Below are 19,466 nucleotides of genomic sequence, written 5' to 3'. Positions count from 1 at the left end.
TTCTTTTAAGTGTCTGCTCGGCTTCCTCCCCTACTCTAAAACATGTATAGATTAGTTGAAGACTAATTGTGCGAAAGAGTGGAAGTGAGTTTGTGAATAGGGCAGTTCATTTTTGTTTTATCAATTCACGCACGTGTCACGAGAACAGTGTTTAGTCATCGTGAACCTCCTGATCGATAGATGGCGGTAAAAATGAAATTGTGCAGTGAAGATGGCGGAAGTGACGTATGTGACTAGGCCTACACGTGCGAGTGCATATGGTGTCTGGCGCTTCACGTTGGAACGGTCGACTTTAGTCCAAGATGAAACGACCAAGTAAGTCGAGATTTTTAGTCATGTTCAATGTACAAGTAAATAAACAAATACCGCACGCTTGCTGGTTGCTTAACGTATTTTTCTTGTGTTCCCAGAGCTAAAGAAAGCGAGTAAAAGATTGTCATGTGCTAAACGGTATAAAATACAAAAGAAGGTAAGAATATTTTTTTCAGTTCGGGTGCCCGCGCAGTTTGCTCTGTTTTACGCAGGTGTTGTTGTTTTTTTAGGTCCGAGAGCACAACAGAAAGTTAAAAAAAGAGGCCAAGAAGAAAGGAGTGGGCAAACGACCCACGAAAGATCCAGGAGTGCCAAGTAGTGCTCCGTTTAAAGAAGAAGTCTTGCGGGAGGCTGAGCAGAGGAGACTTCAGGTTCGTATCGGAAGGCGTTTGGTCACGCATTCAATATAAGAGTGCGCTCTATTTTTCCCTCATTGGTCAAACACTTTAACACGCTAGAACGCCTGTCTTATTAGCGATCGCTACCTCAATATCATTTTTGCAACAGTCTATTCACTTTCTTTATATATATATATATATATATATTTGTATGTATGTGCATGCCCACCATCCTCAGATGATTGTTTGCCGAGATATAGAATCCAGGTTTAGAATCACTGTACTGGAGAGACAAAACTGCAAAGTTAACTGGTATAATTTTGTCAGTATTATTTTTAACATGCAAATATCAACCAGTGCAGTTCTGCCTCAATAGATCTGAAACTGTGATGAATTGTCTGAGTATGAGGGACAAAGTGGGGTGTCAAATGCCAAAAGGGCTTGCCTGCGGTTAGCTTTCTTCCACAGCTCTACTCTGGCTTGACGGTGATGATGATCGAAGAGGTGGGAGAGCCTTTAAAGATGTCCTTAATTTTACCGCACACTGTGATCTCAGATTGAAGAGGAAAAAGAGAGACAAAAACAAGCGGCGAAAGCAGAGCGCACTAAGAAGAGGAAAAAGGAAAAGGAGTCTGAAAGCAAAGACAAAGAACCCAAAGCCAAAAAAGCACGTGAGGTAACGAAAGACAGCAATGAAATTTAGATTCAGATATATATTGTTGAAGTGTATTCACAGGTGTTTGTCACTTTATTGAAGGATAAGAAATATCCAGAAAGAAAGAATGCAGAATTAAGGAAATCTAAAAAGTTTCAGTGTGCTGAATTAAACAAGGTAACAACACGGTCCTGGTTAGTGTTTTTTCCCAGTGGTTTTCATTAAACTCATCGGATCATTTCCCACTCTTCAGGTCATTGATGCATCTGATGTTATAATAGAAGTGCTGGATGCGCGCGATCCACTGGGCTGCAGGTGTCCACAGCTGGAGGAGCTGGTGCTCCAGAAGGAAGGCAACAAGAAACTACTTTTTGTTTTAAACAAAATAGGTACTGTACATGGGCCAAGACGCTTCACGGTGTTGCTTTGTGTGTGTGTGCGCGCACGCGCTCACATTATCGGCACTGAAATTGAGTGGTCTGTTTGTATTCTGCCCTAGACTTGGTGCCAAGAGCAAATGTGGAGCAGTGGATTCAGAGGTTAGAGCAGGAGTTTCCAGTTGTGGCCTTCAAAGCTTCAACACAAGTTCAACGTGAAAAAGCGGTAGGGGGCGTAATACATCAAGACGCGTAGTCCCTTCAAGACATGTAACATGCCTAATCGGGTTGGACGGCATTTTGGTGATCCGGCATCCCGCGGTGATTAAAAATAGCAACGATGTCCGTTTCAGCACTGTCAAATAAAAGCAGTGAATGGGGACCTAATATAATATTAAATGTTAGAAATATATAATTTATTATTTAGAGCGCAGCAGAATCATTTGCGTTGAACTTCCATGGAGGTCTGAGAAGGTTGAACAGCTCGTGCGGTGTTGTTCCTAACTGGTTACAACCTCCGACATTAACGATCAAACCACTCAATGACGTAGCTCGGCTCTGCACTGAGCTTAATTTGTGTGTTTGTGAACAAATGTTTGAAGTGAGATCGTTCACTTTTTTTTAACGTTATTTTCTTCATGTGATCCAACCTCCCACATGTGATTGCCTCTTCATCAGCAAGGGAAAAAAAGCAAAAGCAGGATCAAGGCCTCCAATGAAGTCTTTAACAAATCCAAAGGAGCTGCCTGCTTTGGAAGCACTTTTCTGACTGAGCTGCTCACACAATACGCCGTCGACAGGGAGGGCCACACTCGTCTCAGAGTAGGCGTAGTTGGTAAGACCCTCGTGTCTGCGGGTACCCACGTCTTTTTTTCTTTTTTTTTGTTACACACGGGGAATTTTAATCACCTGACAAGGATTAAGTTTCACAATACAGTGGACACCTGCTATTTGTGAAATGGTGAAAACCTGTGTATAATTGGCAGCCATTGAAATGGGTTAAAACGCAAATGACAAACCTTCCATTTGCATTTCGCAGTAAAATTGGGGACAGCGATGTCGGGTATAAATCAGGAAATGCGAAAAGTGATCTCATACATCGATTGCACTTTTACCTGTTATTTCCATCCAGGCTTTCCTAATGTGGGGAAGAGCAGCCTAATCAATAATCTGAAGGGAAGTCCTGCATGCATCGTTGGTACGAAGAGAGGCATCACAAAGTGAGTTATTGAGCAGTGTTGACAAACATTGCCAGTTAAGTGATTTCTGATACGGATTGGGAACCTTCATCCTGAGCCTTGTTGTTTTTCTGTCCGTCAGATCCATGCAGGAGGTGCAAATCTCACAGAATGTGAATCTGGTAGATAGTCCAGGAATCTTGGCCTGTCCATCCAACCCGGCAGCCACCATGGCTTTGAGGAGCCTGCAAGTGGAAGACGGCCAGGAGAGCGTGCAGGAGGCGGTCAGCACTCTGCTCAAACAATGCAACAAGACGCAGGTACTTTGATTCCAGTGCACGAATATGGATGCAATTCTGCCGATGTAAAGTCATCTCGGACCTTTTCTTGTTTCAGATCATACTTCAGTACAATATCGCCGACTACAGAAATGCCGCGGAGTTTCTAAACCTGTTGGCCAAAAAGCGTGGCTACTTGCAAAAGGGTGGAAGCCTGAATACAGTGCAGGCCGCTTCAGTGTTTCTGGATGATTGGACCGGGTGAGCTCTTGAACCCGTTTTTTGATCATGATGATGAGCCCCAGTCCAAATCGTGTGGAAATGAGGACAAAAATATATGGCAAAGATTTCACAATGAAGACCGTTAATCCAACTCTGATTCAAACACTGCGCCAGGCTGACAAAAAGTCGTGAGCATGGTAGTGCAATTCTCAGGTGTGTCCTTGTTTTGATTCCTCTCAGAGCCAAGCTTAGCTACTACTGCAAGCCCACAGACAAACACGGCATCCCTGCCTACGTGACAGATAGCGTCATCGCAGAGATGTGGAGCAACCTGGATCCCAAGCAACTGCAAATCGGCAACGAGAACACTCTGAGCAGTACGTGATTTGGCTTACACATCCACAAAGTGCCTGTTTCGAGCGACGTTTCTGTGTAATGTCATCGTTGACGAAGTGGTTGTTGCAATTTTTCCTCTCTGAAGGTGTAAAATTCCCAACTCCGGCCGGCAGCATTACCTTTACATCCAGTGGTCCCACTAAAGGTCAGCTGGTGGTCAGCGACCTCGCCGAAGAAAGAAATGGTGGTGGATCCATAAAGGATGAGGTCTTGGTGGAGGAAGAGGAAGAGGAGGAGGAGGAGGAGGAGAACATGGAAGAGGTACTCCACATTGTTGATGTTGCCACTTTGTTTTAGAAGTCTGAGGTCTCACCTTAGCATGGAAATGAGGACAGAAACGCAAATCTGGATTCACTCATGAAGACTTCTAATCCAACTCTGATCCTGCTTGGTGAACCAACTTCTAATGAGAGTACTGTGATCATCCTTCCCTCTTTTACGTTTTTTTTTCTTTTCCTCAGCCTGAACAGACTGCAACAAATGCAGAAGAACCAGAGAAAGTATCACCTGAAGGTACGTTTGTTTCCATTACCTGAGATGTCATTCACCATCGTGTGACCAAACGCAAACTGAAGACCTGGACGGTATTGTCTTTCCAGAAAAAACAACCCATGTCCAGTTCAAGACGGCGCCCATAGAAATCAGCTCCTCCGCAGTGGAAACAGAAGATGCCTACGACTTCAACACTTATTTTAAATGAACTTTTGCCCGAGTCCATAAAGTCGGGTGGAGGTGCTGACCTCCATTTACAAACATGCATAACATCGTATCCACTCGCTGCAAATCTGAAAGCTTTTTATGATTGATACGACTCAGTCTGAAAAATTGTATATATTGTCAACCTCTCAGATTTGGATCCTCATTGTCCTGTATGATGCAATCCATTTTGGTCGTATCTATGAGCATTTTGTATATACCGTAGATGCCACTGATCTAATAAACCAGTTCCTTCCAATCTGCTGCCCAATGAATTCAGTTGTTTCACCTGCTGGAGCCCTTTCACACTACAAAACGAAATTGTGGGTTTTGGTCATCAAAAACTCTCAAAAATAGATGCAGTACTTTTACAAAATGCGTTTAATGGACGAAATAAAATACATTTGTATCAGCCTGGAATGGAATGTTAAAACCAATGTCTGCAAGGGGTTATTTAGTGGTTTGCATATTGCACCCTTGGGGAAAAAAAACATTTTAACATCTCGCCGTGAGAAATCGCTATTTCCATACAATAGGTGTTGGGAGTCACTATGTAGCACGAGGAATATGTACAACTTGTGAAAATGAACTGGCAAAGATTGCTCATGTTAATTGACAACGAACATGGAGTACCGTGTCCTGTAACTGATACACTACTTCTACACGGCAAGTTTTGAGGTAACTCAGCATTTTAGCTTACTATAGAAGTGATGCCTATGAAATGTAGCAAACTGCATTCTAACAATAAAACAAAAAACGTTCAAATGGTGTGGTTGTGATTTCAAAGGGATTCGCAATAGTCTATAATGGAATAATTCTCAATGTTACTGAAACTATTGAGAATTAGTGAAGGGAACGTTTTCCGTCTGGTATATTTGCAGTCCTGAGAGGGGATGTTGTTCCTGCCGGTTGGGTTGACTTGACCTGCTCATCTTGCCACGTTTCACATGTTTTCAGTTTCATTTGTCCACCGCGTGTCTCCGCACAGGATGAAACTTCTCTACCGGGTCCGGAATAAACCACCTGTCCCACACGTAGGTGAAGGCGGACGTCCTCCCCCAAGGCTTATAGTGTCCATTCCAGTGAAGGAGTTTAGCTGCTTTAATAAATTGTGGCGAGTAGCGGTTTCCAGCGCCCGTAGTGCCTTAAAAAAAAAAGTTATACATTTACAGTTGGGCCTGACCAAAATTGATTTTTGTTATCTAGGCCAATGCTGACACCAGTATTTGGCTGAGTCAACTTCAAATAACATTCAATGGCCGATAAATTTAAAGAATGTGTAATGAATCAATATTTTTTGGGCCCCAAATACTTGCAACAATAAAGATAGCGGTAAGCATTACAAGCAGAACATTTGACCGTTTTCCAATATTTGGACCATTTTCACTTAACAACCGATGAAAAAAAATTTGACAAATGGGTGAACCTATGTCACACTGATTCGTATGTGGTCACTTAGGACTTTTGACCATCTCACAGACTCAGTGGCTTCATTGTACTTACCGAGGTGCCTCACGTGCCACATGGGGTCAAGCGTAGAGTGACGCTTGTAAAACACGATGAGAAGTGGAGGGGTGGTGATACTCTCGGCCAGTGTCTTGCTGTACAGGTCATCCCTGGGTAAAAGAAAAGCAATGCAGACCAATTCAAGCAACATGAAAGAGAGCCACAGTTGTGCAGTGTGAATGACTGACTGTGTGTTGAGCTCCATCCAGTGCTCCAGTTGACGAGTGATATTCATGTTCTTCCACTCTGTCAGGTTGGCGACGATGACACCCGGGTTGAATGAGCATGTGTTGGCTCTCATGCCCAGTTGTTTAATGGCCTCTTTTTTAAAGTCCAGGAAACCTATATAGTTATTCTTGTGAACAAAAATGAAAAAAAAACTATTTGTCATGTTTTTTAAGCATTCTTAAAGAACATGAAAAGAGTTGGGATAAAAGCAGAGCCCACTATGTTTGTCTTTTAAAAACTCCTCAGTTCAGCCTAGTTCCTTGTTGGGGATTTAAGAATCTGAATTAAAGTAAAGATATTGCAAGTTGTCACCAAACATTTTCCTTTTTTGAATCGATGGCACTTGAGCAAGTGTAAGCAACCATGTCCCATTTTTCATCACACAATGGCCTCATTCCCAGTGAGTACCACTTCCTGGTCGATGGTCATCACCATCTGTGGTGGCATTTTTTTCCCCCTTCAACTTTAAGGATGGTGTCACGTCCCGTGTTTGCCAGCAGGGGGCAGGCTTTTTGCCTGCCGCCTGCACACCTGTCACCCATTGGTGACTAATTTGTCAGCCTTTATTTGGACGCTCTGGCAGTCTACTCACTGCCGGAGTATTCCACGCCGTGCCAAAATCTCTCGCCCATTCCTATTCTAATTATTCGTTGGCTCTTAGCCTTGTGGCTGTTATTGCGCATCGTTATTTCTCTTTCGTGGGAAAACTATAAGCATTCGCCAATCAGACTCTCCCTGCTATTTTTCCGCAAGCGTTTTCTGTTGTCTCCTTCTTTGTATTCCTGGTCCTTTTGTTATTCACCCGGACTGATATTTTGTGTTGGTATTAAAACTCCTTTATTTTCTGACAAACATCTTTCTGTGTCTGCTTTTTCGGGGATCCACTTCAGTTATTTTGTTGTACTCGAAGCGTTTATTCTGTCGCTTCGGGTACAACGTGACAGATGGTTTCCAAATTATGTAACCTTTCCACATGCTTGTATTTTGTGATTCAACTCGAGTTTACCTAACAGCAGTGCAACCCACCATTCCAGTTGTTGCACAAATATTTGTAGGTAAATTGCTCTGTCAACTTATAAATAGCCTGAAGTGTGTCTAATTCCACACCTAACTGTCCAAATTGGTATAGTATCTGGTGTTCTGGACCTTCTACCAACATAAAAGCTGAAACACACTCACACACACACTCACCACCGTAAATCAAACTGGTGGAAAAAGAGTAAAAGAGCATTTTTTTTTGTAATTGCCTGCCTGCACAAAAATGTTGGCTTGCAGTAAAAATGGAAGAGATTCTCACCTGAGCTCCGGCCCCTCGAATAATACCCTTCGCAGATGCAGAATCACAGTCATCGGAGAACGCAGCTGCATGTCCAGGTTTTAAACTTGATTCATAAAGCTCCTTAATATCCCCTGAGACCAAAAGAGAAATATTATTTTTCCTGGTAAAGCATATCAGCCCATGATTTGGATTATATTGACACAGTCACAATGGTGTGTTTTACCTTGCACAATAATATCATCATCCAAATAGATGGCTTTCTCCACATCAGGTAGGTACAACGGCAGATAATATCTGGCAAAGGTCAGCTGAAAAATAGACCAGATGAACAAAGTTTCCATGCAGTAACCTTAAGGGCAATTATACTTAGTACTATAAACGTACAAAAAGTCACCTCACCGGTTTTACAGCGTCGATCGTCTGAGGATTTTTTGATATCTTGCCAAAGAGCAGCTCGGGCTTGAAAAGAACCATCTTATATTTGATGCTTTTTAGCCTTGGCACACTCAACCAAGTCCTGTAGGTCAACACACTTTGATGATCATTCAAACCTAATTGCGTTTTTTTCTTTCTGCTTTGGTTGTAATACCTTAAGATAAGATAAGCGCGACAATATCGGACATTTCCTACCCACCGTATTTTAGTCAGCAAGTTATTTAAACAAACAGAGTGTACAGTCTTACTTGAGGTGATCGGCTGTGTCATTCATGGTGACAATTGTGAAGACAACATTGGCTTTAGTGTTTTGGTAGATGCTGTGCATGGCGGCCACGGCAGCACCGAGCCTCTCCTCAGCAGCTGTCAAGACCACAGGGATCTCATCCCCTTGTCTCTCCAAATCCACCCCAAGAACTCGAGACAATTCCGCCTCAAAGGGAAGAATGGCCCCAGTATCTGTAGGAGAACATATCGGGGATTTTCACTTCATCTTTGGCTAGTGTATGGAAAAGCATTTATTCATTCATTTATTTCACATTTATTTCCTTGATATGCACGTTAAGTTTTTCCTTTCTGAATTCTTATTGTAATTTTCCCATTGCGGGACAAATAAAGGATATCTTAATCTTAAGGTCCATCAACTAGTATGATCTTTGTTCTCACCGGTTAGGCAATTCAGTATAACGAACGACAGTTTTTCCACTGCTGTATGACATTTCCGCACAGTAGACATTAAGAAGAAAGATGTGGAATAAATGCAATTGGCTGAAAAACACTTACGTGGTATTTCTTTGTGTAAAAAGTCACTGAGGCTCAGGAGATTCCGTTGAATTATGATCAGGAAAGCCACAGCAAGTAGCACAAGGATCACCACGTTAACTGGAAGATATAATCAAGACCACACATTTTGAATAAAGCGATTACTTTCAAATTAGGAAATAAATAAAATACCTGATTGCCAGAAACAAATATTTTACACGACTGCACGAACCTTTCCTCATCGCCTTTTTCTTTTCCGTTACTCCGTCGAATTACGATCAATGTTATTGTGCACACAGAGACGCCCTTGTTGAATTATTGGTAGGCGAATGCACTTTTACGACGCGGCAAAATAAAACCATTTTCAAGTTTGACCACATTCATCCGCCCGGGTCCAGCCTAAAACATTCATTATAAAGTTAAAACAGTCTCATGAGGACCAATATGCCAACGCAACACTTAACGTCTGCAATCGCAAGACAAATAGTTGTCCACAGCGTGCCTGTTAAAAAATGAAAACTGGCTAGATCGTTACACAATGACACAAAAACAAAATTTAAGTAAAATATCAGTAGTTTTAGTAATTGTGTATTATGCCCATTTATGTCAATTGATTGTAATAACGCTAAGATTTGCTAGCAATGATTTACCTAACCCATGTAAAGCTGTGCGTCAATATTATTTTTCTTTATTACTTTTTGAACCCATTATGTATTCATGTAAATGTTCATCATATCAAAATTGGTTTATGGAGGCCCATCGGCCTCAGTGCCACTTTTGAAATAAATGTGTACGAAAACGAAGTAGACATAGAAAATAGCATTAACTACATTATGGATTACTTGTATTCGCAAGCGTTGGTGGTATAGTGGTGAGCATAGCTGCCTTCCAAGCAGTTGACCCGGGTTCGATTCCCGGCCAACGCATACGTTTTTCTTTTCCGACCGTAAAATATAACTTTGGAGAGATTCAAATTTCTCTTTTTTTTCATTAATCAAGGGTTGGTAGGTATAGAATACAAACGAAGGTTGGCGGAATGAGAATATTTGAAACAATTTGAAACAGTGATATCGAGTTTATTGTTTGGACATTGTGAGTTTAACAGCACGCAAAGCATACAAGTGGTAGATGCGACAACTTTGAACAAGTAGAATAGTAAAAGGAATATGAAAGACATTTTATTCATTTATTAGTGAATAAAATACACTAAAATTGTTAGTGTCAGTAGATGTGATAACTGTGACGAAGCAGAAATAGTCGAAGAAATATGAGTTTATTCATTTATTTAATATTAGTGTTACTATTAGGTACATGCGATAACTGAATAAGCAGAAATAGAAGATACGAGAGAGTTTATTAATTTATTTAATATTAGTTGGGTATATTTGATGATCCACACTCCTAACCAGTAGATGGGGGGAAATGCAACATTACGCTGCTTGTCAACCGCCAGAAAATGTAGATGAAGAAGAAATGGGTCCTTCTTAATGTGACGTATCATTTCTGGCCGGAAATTACTATTGCTCAGGTTGCTCTGTCAAAGAAGAAATATGCTGTCAATATTTAACTCAATACCCACGCACATGGTAAATTTTATCAAGTTTATGCTATTGTGTCAGAGTAAGATCAAGTCTGAGCTTGCTTGCCTGGTTGTGTTTGCGAACCCAGTGATGTTGCTTGTACTGCTAGCCAAGATTCATGCTCGTCTTCATAACTACGACCAACCTCATCAGATGAAGATGTTATGCAGTAATAAGTAGATGTCGTTGGACGGTCTGGCTCCTTTTTGTCAAATTGCTTAGTTACAGGAATGTTTACGAAGATCCTAATATTGTTCGAGCGCTTATACCGAGTAGGGATTGAGCGTCTGTGTTACTGTTGAAGGGGTTGGACAAACCGTGATGTTGATTCCTTTTATTTGTTATAGGATTATAAAGGCCAGAAATTGGCCGAACAGATTTTCCAAGGGATAATCATCATCTCTGCGGTAACTATGCAACTACATGAACAGAACTAGATCAACCGAGCATTCCAGTTCTCACCTTATGCGGTTTGTTTGTGTCTTAGGTGGTTGGATTTGTGTATGGTCTCATCATTCAACAATTTGGATGGACTGTATACATAGTCTTGACTGGATTTGTTGTCTCATGCATTGTGAGTTTTTAGGCTACTTCCAATTACACGCTGGTGATGTTCAAAATTTGCATACGTTAATATCTCATTTCTTTTTTTAAGGTGACCCTGCCCCCATGGCCAATGTACAGAAGGAATCCCTTGCCTTGGCAGCCTGTAATACCAGAGACCAGTGCAGATGCCAGTCAAAAGCCTCAGGAGAGTCAAAAGAAAAAGAAGCATAAATAACTCCTAATCATCTTTCTATTGTTACATCATTGTACATTGGAAATGTTTTTTTGATTTATCTCACAACCCACATGTTACACTGAAATACGTGTCCAATAAAATTTGTGTGTGGTCGACACGTTGTCACTGCTGAACAGAAATCCTCACCACATGGAGTTAAACTTGGAGGCAGCATTATGGCATGGGCTTGATTACATGTTAAAGGAATAAGTTCATCACCCGGTGTTCATTGATGCTTTGATGGTGTACTGTTTTATGGTGCAGATGGATAATAACTATGGGATTATTTGGTACAGGCAGATCAAATATTTCTAAATAGCTATTCCAGTGGAAGAGTATGCCATCACTTCCTTAAAATCAGCAATAAAAAAAAACGAAACACAGTAAATATTTTTGGGGCATGCAAAAAGGCACGTGTTCAGGCACTCGGAAGCCATGTGCTGGTCTGTAATAAAGTACTATAAACATGAGGGGAAAAGTCAGAATCGTTAAGGGACAAATTTATCAGAAATAATTTTATTGTCAATATCTATGATACAATGCATCTACATTCTGTATAAGACAAATGAAAATAAGTCATTCTATTAACGATACTCTGGCTCACATAATAAATTAAACTAAGGACATGATTACAGCAAGTTACGTGAAGTGCTTTCAACGTAATTGAAGATGTTTGCATAGACGTGAAAAATACTAAACTGCAGGATAAGGCTATAAATAATAATAATATTCGGTTATTTACATGTCATTGTTTTGCATGGTGTCGATGCAAAAATGGACGCAAGAAGTATAAATGAGAATCTTTTTGTTGACAGGAAGTGGCACTTGTCATGGCACTTGCCTCATTGGTGAAAGCTCTGAGGTCAGTTCTTTTTCTAAACCTCAAAGGCGACCTCCTCAAAGAATTTCAGTTGCCTCACCATCACAGCATAAGCATGATACTTGTCATCACCCATCTGCCGACGAAGGCACAACTGCAATGAGAGACAAAGGAATGAGTACCAGTTGTGTTTTTGGACTCTTGACACATTTCATCATAATCTTTTAGATTCGTTTTCGACTTTACACACTGGAAAAAGAATCATGGAGCCAAAGTGCGCTTGAATTATTTGGAGAATTTCTCAAAACATACTTCTCGCTTATCGTCATCCTCCTCCTTCTCCATGATTTCCAGGACTTTGTCCAAGAGCTTGATTCCCAGGCCCTTCACCACATCAGTTCTCAGGAGCTCGATGGCCCTCCTGATCTTGGCTGGACCAGACTTGGAGCCTTTACAAATGGAAAATATTGTTAAGCACACCACAATGGTGACGATGGCACAGTTTGACTGTAAATATCCGACCTATGGGGATTTCACCCAGTGACAAGTTCTCTGATTCCTGTCGAGCCCTGCCATGGAGCACCAAGGTGTCCCTGTACTTCCTGTTAAATTTGAATTCTGGCAACAACGTTGAGCCAAATCCATGTTTGTCCAGCTCGTTTCCACCAACCATCCTCAAAGTTTGGGTCATCATGTGGACCAAATCTTGCATGTCTTTGGATTCGGCTCTTCTGCAAAACACAGTGCTTTAAAATGCATCCAAAAACGTGAACGTTGTACTTCAAAAAAGGCACTGGGGTTAAATTACTGCCTCACCTTTCCATAACATCTCCCTCCGCATGCTCTGTGGAGCTTGTGGAAGAGCTGGGTTCATCTTCTTCCTTTCCCCACGTTAATCAATCACATCACGGTTTTAACACTTGTCATGTACGGTTTTAGAAATGTTCTCACAGCAACAAGGAACCTCAAGTGTGAGTCATACCTTATTGGTCTGAGTAATAAAGTCTGAAACAGAGTTGGAAACTGGAGTGTTGCAGAGTTGGGCCTCGGAAACGGTGACATCATGAGATGATCTCTCGGCACCTGGGTGATCAGCATTTGGTAAATGAAAATGCTCCCAAATGTGATTGCACTCTTTAAAAGGAGGACTTAAAATATATTAGTACTGTACCTGATTGGCAGGCAATGTCTTTCGAGTGCCTCAGTCGTCTTCTCTCTCTAGCAGATAGAGGACGAGCCTGAAAGTTAACATTTAAGTTTATTATCAGCTTATTATTATTATTCACCCGTCCATCTTCTCTATCACTTGCTATCACGAGGCTTGCGAGTGAGCTGAAGCTACACCGTGGACTGGTGCGGGGCACATATGGGGGGAATAAAAAATGACCTTCACATTTACACCCAAGGATAATTCAGAGTTTTATGTGAACCAAAGTTTTTGGAATGTGGGAGGAAGCCAGAGTACCCAGAGAAAGCTCACCCAAGCACAGGGAGAAACTACACACCGGAAGGACAGAGCCCGGATTCAAACGCTCAATCTCAGAACTGTGGGGCGGCTTTTTGTGTAAAAATTCTCCTTGTCAAGGCCCGGGTAAGAAAATGAGTAAAACATCGTACCTTTGGCAGATCCACATGATCTCCACATGATTTAGATGTTTCATTCTGATTTAATTTCTTGCTCTCCGTGCTTCTCTTCCTGGGTTCGAACGACGGTTGGACAGGACGTGGAGGCAGAGGTCTGCAAGTTATCGTCTAAATGACACGTACCGTATAATCCTTGTTAAAAGTATTTTTAATCAAAATTTCCAGACTGAAATCGACCACTTTACCTTTTGCTGATCACCGTCGGTCTGTCTTGCGTCCCCCCCGCTGTACTCAAGCGAGACAGCGGGTTCTTGAGCTGGGAGAACCCGAGCACTGCTTACATTCTGTGTGTTGTTTTGTAAGGACAACTCTTGTTCAGGAGGTTCCTTAACAGAGACAATTAGAAAACACTTTCCAGCATGAACAGCTTTTAAAGTCCCAAGCCACAATGAAAGGAAAAAAAATCAATGAATTAATCTGTCATGTCCTTTTTATCTGGTGTTGCAAGACAATCCGGGGTTTCCATGAGTGTAGCAACCACTAAGCAACTTGAATCGTGTAATCAATCTACGTTACAATGGTGCCAAAAATTGATCTTGCTCATTTTGTCTTTAATCACTGAAACCATGTCTCCTTAAAATGATGCCACTGTTCCTCAAACAGTGATGAGAGCTGAAAGAATGAGAATTTTCTTACAACTGCTGGAGGTAATGCTTCAAGCAGCTTTTCTGTCGATTCCAAATCATCCTTAAAAAGGTGACAAAACACATGAGGCTCCTCCTACAAACAACCAACAGACATCACTAATGAGAACTGAACTTACTTGTATGTCTGCTTGCCGTGTTGAAGCTCCGTTAACAAGTTTTGCCGAATCATTTTTACACTTCATATTTGCCTCCACGTTTTCCAAGGAGATTTGGTGTGCCGATCTCTTCTCAAAATCGGTTACGCGCTCCACTTCGAGTTTTGGTTCCGGCATGTTCGCTTCTTTCAGGAGCTCCATTGTGTCCTCTTTGTCATCATTAGCTACCACCTTTTTCTCAACGACGGAAAAGGTGTCCCGAAATGTACGAAAGCCGTTTGATACTTTTCTGTCATCTCCTACCCTTTTGCCAGCTACTGATGCAGGCTTTAGTGGTGGCTTAACATGCGTATGAGGGTCAGAGGGTTGCTTTTTCTCATCCTGATTGCATGCCGCAGCGAACTGGCGTGCCTCTGATGGCCTCTTTATGGCATCTGCATCCTCCTGCGGATATACGTCAACGTGGATTTTGCTGATGGTTGCCATGGATGTGATGCTGCTTTTGAGAACATCGGGTGAAGATTGCCTGGGCGGTGGAGTTGTCTGAACCGGGTTACAGTCTGTGGGACCATTGTGATTTTGGGGGAGTTGTGATTTCTCTTTCTGTTGAATGAATAAACGTAAATAGAATTACCCCAAAATGATCTACATAAAGATTTTTTTTCTCTCTAAAATATTCGTAAAATGTTCTTCAAAGTCAACATTTGAGTGGCGATTTACTGCATCTTACTGCTAAAGCTATTACCGTGGTAATGATAGGATTATGTAGCCACACTTGATTGTTTTATGAATAAATGCATGATGACACCAAACCATTACATGCACGTGTGTAGTCCTGGGTCAGTATCACTAAAAAGTGTCATTTTTTTGTGTGCTCATCTGAATCACTCAGAAAATGGAGCAATAGTTGAAACTCTGAAGTCTTCCGAATAAACTTTTAACACATCCCAATAAAAATAGGTCATTCCGATATTGTACATTCCGCTTTTTTTATCGTAATATATTTTCAAATATTCAACACTTTACTCCCTCTTTCCGAAACCCTCTCATGTTTTCGGTGACGTTATATCTATCATTTTGTCTTTCTCCAGGGGAGGTTGAAACAGTGGACAGTTGGAGAATAAATATAGACACAAGAGTTTGGTGTGTCGTCGGATGATCCCAAGTTTAACAAGTCTTCCCTGTCATGGAGAAGTCGAGAGATTATTAAAGGCACCGTGTGATGATATTGAGTCATTTTCTCTAGTTCAAAGAGGTTTAAATGTTTGAGATCATGGCGCACGATCGACTCATACAAACATGACTTTATGACCTCATGCTGCAAGGGAAAATGCTGTTCGTCTCCAAACTATTCCAGAAAATGATGTCTTGGCATGATGAAAGATAAATATTACAAATCAGATAAATTGGTTAGGGGGATTGCCTTCATACTTTTTTTTTCTCCTTCATCTAGCATAATTCTACACCTAAACCTTCACCAACCTGTTTCAACCTGGGAATTGACTCCGGCTGAGGACTTGGAGGTTGTCGCTCAGATTTTGGCTGAGGCTGCGCCACACCGGCTACATCGTTGCTTCTGATGTCACTTCTGCCACCAGCAAATTTCTTTCTTGACTTAGCAGTTTTTCTAAGCAACAGAAACAGAAATGGATGCAGGAGCAACACAACGGGAAGAGGTTCTGATCAACTTGTCGTTAGAAACACGGTTTGAGTACGGTGATGAAGCAAAACTGAACAAACAAATGGGACTGCGACCCAGTTTTGTCTTTCTAACTTACTCCTTGGTAGCCTCTAGGAACATGGCAATTTGTCGCTTGATGTAAGGTTGCCGTAGGATAAGTCTGACATCTGGTCTGTCTTCTGGCCTTTTACACAACATGCTCTTGATTAACTCTCCGAGCTGGGGGTCGTACTTACTGGGCATCTGTGGTAGCTGAGAGCAAAAAAACAGTACCGGTAATTAAACGGTTATACATCACTGCTGATTTATAGGTAATAAGGACCTGTGCTACAGTTGACGCTTAAAAGTAGAAGCCTGGCATCTCCATATCCACATATTAGACATGACAAAAAATAAAACCTACCCTTCCTTCCACAATGCGATAAACCAGTGAGTTCATATCCTTGGCATTGAAGGCGTGTTTTAGTGTCGACATTTCATACACACAGCAACCCAGGGCCCAGACATCTGACTGGAAAAGTAAATACAATCATCAAGCCTCCCAGTAGAAAACAGTAAGATGAGATCAAGGTACCTTGTGATTGTAGGGTTTATTAGAGAAGAGCTCTGGGCTCATGTAGTAAGGGGTCCCGATAAGCGTGCTGGCCATATCATTCTGGTTCTCCAATACTCGTGCGATGCCGAGGTCCCCAACTTTGATTATGTTGGTCTTTGTCAAAAATATATTCTGCGTTTTAAGATCCCGATGCAGAATGTTCCTTTCATGAAGGTACTGAAAGTGAACATAAAAAGTGACTGCAGGCCTGCTTGTGTTCATGATTTGCCTTCACATGTATATGCAACATACCTGGAGTGCCATGGCAATCTGGACAAACCACTCCACGACCTGCCTCTCGGGTAGCAGCTCTCCCTTTTGCTGTTTGAGTCTATGGTAGAGATCGCCACCTTCACAGAAGCCCATCACTATGTATAGTTGGAGGTCCGTTCCTTCCCAAGATTCCCTGTATGTTACAATGTTGGGATGCCGCAGCTGGGACAGAAGCTGCGCCTCCTGTTCTGCAGCCCGACGTTCCCGTTTTGAGGAGGTGGTTAAATTGAGTTTCTTGATGACATACTACAGGGTAGGAAATGGGGGCGGGGGGGGGGGGGGGTACAATATGTTGACATTATTTAAATAAAGACCAAAAATGCAAATTGACTTTCAAAAACGTTGAGATATTGCAAGCATTTCGTTGTTTCCAATCCCCCCTTTTAAAATAATTGTAGCATTTAAACAGTTTACAGCTCTCCGATATCAAAACTAGTCATGCATTGATTTGTTGTGTGTATGTAATCAGAGACAACCGTAGATTTATATGGGAAGCCTGACTACGATGTGGCCCGCGACAAAATTAGTTTGAGCCCTAATGTAAAGGTTTGAAACAAATGCATAGTTGGAAAATCGTGAAAATGATAATGAAGGTGAATGACTATTAATCCTGGTTGACGTTTTGGTAAAATGGTCCAAACTGCTTGAGACCGTCTTTTATTTAAGTAATATGAATAGGATCAGTTCATTCCACAGCTTTATCGAATTGCATGTAAACTTATCACTTCAAGGTTACCTGCTACAATACGCTAGCTGTACCCACAGTCTTTTTTGTTGTTGGTGGTGGTAAAATCTTGCGCATCTCACCTGTTTTCGGTCTGTTCTGTGCTTCACAAGGTTCACCTCCCCGTAGCTCCCTTTCCCAACCACCCTGATAAAAATATATTTATCCATCTTTCTTCAAGGCTCTTCATAACCACGCCGGACGACACAAGTTACTCAACATTCACTCCGAGAGGATATTTGTTTATGCGACCCATGAGGCAGCTGGAAAGGCGACAAAAAATCATGAAATGTGTTCTGTAAAAGTTGGACACTAGCGTAAGAGGGAGATGAGATTTTGAAAAGCAGGAAGCCATCAGTAGAGTCACTAGGCAACTGGCAGCAGGAGACCGAAGAAATTAGTTCCATAAAGCCCTATTATAGAAGCTACTGCCACCTATCGACCGAAAAATGCGCAGCTCGCCACCTATTTTTTAAAGGCAGGTGGCAGCCTGCAAGAGTTACTAGTAATTTGTTCCGCACAACTTTTCACAGCTTTAACAGTTTGATGTGTTCTACTCAATACCGTAATTAAAATTGTGACTATTCTATAGATACTTCGATGACAACAACGTGAAATACATAACAGACAGAATAACAAATAGGCAAATATATATCAATTAGACAAAAGATCTAAAAGGAATTAGACAAAGTAGACTAAGTTTTTGCCCCCCCAAACAAATCATGAGAAAAAAAAGAAAATACTCAGATCAGTTAATTTACCCGTATTCATTGTTAAACAGTTCTCGGTAAAATATGCTGTGTTCAGATGCAGTTGTTTTTTATATTTACATATAACGTTCTATTTTTTAAAAAGTTGTGTTTTAATTTCCAATACACTAAAGTACAATGACACTGAAAATATAATAATGATAAACTGAATCAAATATATAATAATAAATAATGCATTATTGTAACTCTATAATAATGAAATAGAATGAAATAGGCAAGGCCCAGTTTGAGGAGGAATTTGCAATCTGATTGGTTCAATAAAGAATCCCATGACTAATAAATAATGCTGCATCTAACAACATTACTGACTCTCAAAGTTCCTGCGCAGATTTGATTGAGATGGCAGCAGAGAGTGGCTGGAATCTGATGGACACAATAAACAAAACAAAACAATTCTAACATGCACATACCTGTACACTGCTGAAAGCTGTGCAGCAAAGAGACATCCTACAAAATAAAAAAATAGACTGCTGGCAATTGGTTTGCAAATGCAATTTCATGGGGCAAGCAAGCATTCAAATTTAGGTTGTAAATGAAGGTAAGTGCTTCTGATTGTTTTAGGTCAGCGGAAAAGAAGGCCGTGCTGGTCCTGATGGCTCATCACTATCCACATGCATGATGAGAGCCTATGAGAACCAAAGCGTTTGTGCAAAAATTGTTAGTGGTGCTGATTTAAGTTATGTATAAGTTTATCATGACAAAAGTTCTGAGATCCTGAGGTTTAATTTCTAAACCCCTGCGAGGTACAGCATGAAGTCACCAATTTTTTCCTACATTTTTTAAACCAGTGTTGCAAGTAAACTTCCAGATTTTTTGCAATGATAATAAATCTGCCCTTGCTATTTTCTGTAACACATAATATTTTCATAATAAAAATAAATAACAAAAACACAATAATAACAATAATAATAATAATTAGGTGTTGTGCAGAAAAAAAGTTGATTCTACTCTGACAAGCCAAGGCCAATAATAATAACAACAATAATAATAATGTGTTGGTGCAGAAACGGGTGGATTTTATTCTGAAACGTCATACCTATAAATGACAAAGCAAAGTAAAAAATCCGTATTCTGCAAGCTTCTGTAGGTCAAACTTAATAGCAACCATTAAAACGTTTTTTTCCAATGATGAGCTAGGAAAAAAATGAAGACATTTTTTCAATCGAAATACGACACAAAACATGCCATGGAGAC

General features: G+C 41.0%; 4 protein-coding genes and 2 non-coding genes across 7 annotated transcripts; 4 read left to right on the top strand and 2 right to left on the bottom strand.

The window, feature by feature from the left end:
• The first annotated feature begins 160 nt into the window (after window positions 1-160).
• gnl3 (guanine nucleotide binding protein-like 3 (nucleolar)) lies at window positions 161-4,711 on the top strand. Of its 2 annotated transcripts, none has more exons than XM_052076244.1 (15): window positions 161-315; window positions 411-469; window positions 543-683; window positions 1,207-1,326; window positions 1,408-1,482; window positions 1,559-1,694; window positions 1,805-1,908; window positions 2,361-2,517; window positions 2,815-2,902; window positions 3,003-3,180; window positions 3,257-3,399; window positions 3,601-3,737; window positions 3,842-4,017; window positions 4,227-4,269; window positions 4,356-4,711. In XM_052076244.1, the coding sequence occupies exons 1-15, from the start codon at window positions 303-305 to the stop codon at window positions 4,454-4,456; spliced, it is 1,671 nt and encodes a 556-aa protein (XP_051932204.1). In that variant the 5' UTR covers window positions 161-302; the 3' UTR covers window positions 4,457-4,711. The 2 variants fall into 2 exon arrangements, with proteins under 2 accessions (XP_051932204.1, XP_051932203.1); XM_052076243.1 differs by having other exon boundaries at window positions 4,218-4,269.
• Window positions 2,142-2,277, top strand: LOC127608329 (small nucleolar RNA SNORA47). Its single transcript, XR_007964246.1, has one exon. It is a non-coding gene; the product is annotated as a small nucleolar RNA SNORA47 (small nucleolar RNA).
• A 104-nt stretch (window positions 4,712-4,815) lies between the features above and the next one.
• On the bottom strand, window positions 4,816-9,161 carry glt8d1 (glycosyltransferase 8 domain containing 1). Its single transcript, XM_052076249.1, has 9 exons — window positions 8,895-9,161; window positions 8,684-8,782; window positions 8,149-8,359; window positions 7,865-7,982; window positions 7,689-7,773; window positions 7,484-7,596; window positions 6,147-6,313; window positions 5,956-6,068; window positions 4,816-5,596 (listed from the first exon to the last, which is right to left on the bottom strand). The coding sequence occupies exons 1-9, from the start codon at window positions 8,902-8,904 to the stop codon at window positions 5,412-5,414; spliced, it is 1,101 nt and encodes a 366-aa protein (XP_051932209.1). The 5' UTR covers window positions 8,905-9,161; the 3' UTR covers window positions 4,816-5,411.
• Window positions 9,162-9,516: 355 nt separating this feature from the next.
• trnag-ucc (transfer RNA glycine (anticodon UCC)) lies at window positions 9,517-9,588 on the top strand. Its single transcript has one exon. It is a non-coding gene; the product is annotated as a tRNA-Gly (tRNA).
• Window positions 9,589-10,084: 496 nt separating this feature from the next.
• Window positions 10,085-11,139, top strand: spcs1 (signal peptidase complex subunit 1). The gene is made up of 4 exons (XM_052076258.1): window positions 10,085-10,248; window positions 10,590-10,649; window positions 10,730-10,816; window positions 10,898-11,139. Exons 1-4 carry the CDS (start codon window positions 10,213-10,215, stop codon window positions 11,021-11,023), a joined length of 309 nt encoding a protein of 102 aa, XP_051932218.1. The 5' UTR covers window positions 10,085-10,212; the 3' UTR covers window positions 11,024-11,139.
• Window positions 11,140-11,511: 372 nt separating this feature from the next.
• Window positions 11,512-17,902, bottom strand: nek4 (NIMA-related kinase 4). Its single transcript, XM_052076259.1, has 16 exons — window positions 17,586-17,902; window positions 16,758-17,024; window positions 16,485-16,682; window positions 16,314-16,421; window positions 16,008-16,162; window positions 15,712-15,856; window positions 14,251-14,832; window positions 14,124-14,174; window positions 13,673-13,813; window positions 13,461-13,595; window positions 13,015-13,081; window positions 12,826-12,926; window positions 12,660-12,724; window positions 12,366-12,574; window positions 12,156-12,292; window positions 11,512-11,997 (listed from the first exon to the last, which is right to left on the bottom strand). The coding sequence occupies exons 1-16, from the start codon at window positions 17,670-17,672 to the stop codon at window positions 11,899-11,901; spliced, it is 2,547 nt and encodes an 848-aa protein (XP_051932219.1). The 5' UTR covers window positions 17,673-17,902; the 3' UTR covers window positions 11,512-11,898.
• Window positions 17,903-19,466: the final 1,564 nt, after the last annotated feature.

The sequence above is a fragment of the Hippocampus zosterae genome, chromosome 9, assembly GCF_025434085.1.
Source record: "Hippocampus zosterae strain Florida chromosome 9, ASM2543408v3, whole genome shotgun sequence".
Classification (NCBI taxonomy): Eukaryota; Metazoa; Chordata; class Actinopteri; order Syngnathiformes; family Syngnathidae; genus Hippocampus; species Hippocampus zosterae.
This window is presented reverse-complemented; position numbering and strand designations above follow the sequence as displayed.

Coding starts and splice junctions, on each gene's coding strand:
- gnl3 (XM_052076243.1), top strand. Junction 1,483..1,558: donor AGTGTGCTGAATTAAACAAG/GTAACAACACGG, acceptor CCCACTCTTCAG/GTCATTGATGCATCTGATGT. Junction 3,181..3,256: donor AACAATGCAACAAGACGCAG/GTACTTTGATTC, acceptor TTCTTGTTTCAG/ATCATACTTCAGTACAATAT.
- glt8d1 (XM_052076249.1), bottom strand. Junction 8,360..8,683: donor TTTACACAAAGAAATACCAC/GTAAGTGTTTTT, acceptor GTTCTCCTACAG/ATACTGGGGCCATTCTTCCC. Junction 7,774..7,864: donor CGATCGACGCTGTAAAACCG/GTGAGGTGACTT, acceptor TCTATTTTTCAG/CTGACCTTTGCCAGATATTA.
- spcs1 (XM_052076258.1), top strand. CDS start 10,213: ATGCTGTCAATATTTAACTCAATACCCACGCACATG. Junction 10,650..10,729: donor GGATAATCATCATCTCTGCG/GTAACTATGCAA, acceptor TTTGTGTCTTAG/GTGGTTGGATTTGTGTATGG. Junction 10,817..10,897: donor GATTTGTTGTCTCATGCATT/GTGAGTTTTTAG, acceptor TCTTTTTTTAAG/GTGACCCTGCCCCCATGGCC.
- nek4 (XM_052076259.1), bottom strand. CDS start 17,672: ATGGATAAATATATTTTTATCAGGGTGGTTGGGAAAGGGAGCTACGGG. Junction 16,422..16,484: donor ATAAACCCTACAATCACAAG/GTACCTTGATCT, acceptor TTACTTTTCCAG/TCAGATGTCTGGGCCCTGGG. Junction 11,998..12,155: donor AGGATGACGATAAGCGAGAA/GTATGTTTTGAG, acceptor CTCTCATTGCAG/TTGTGCCTTCGTCGGCAGAT.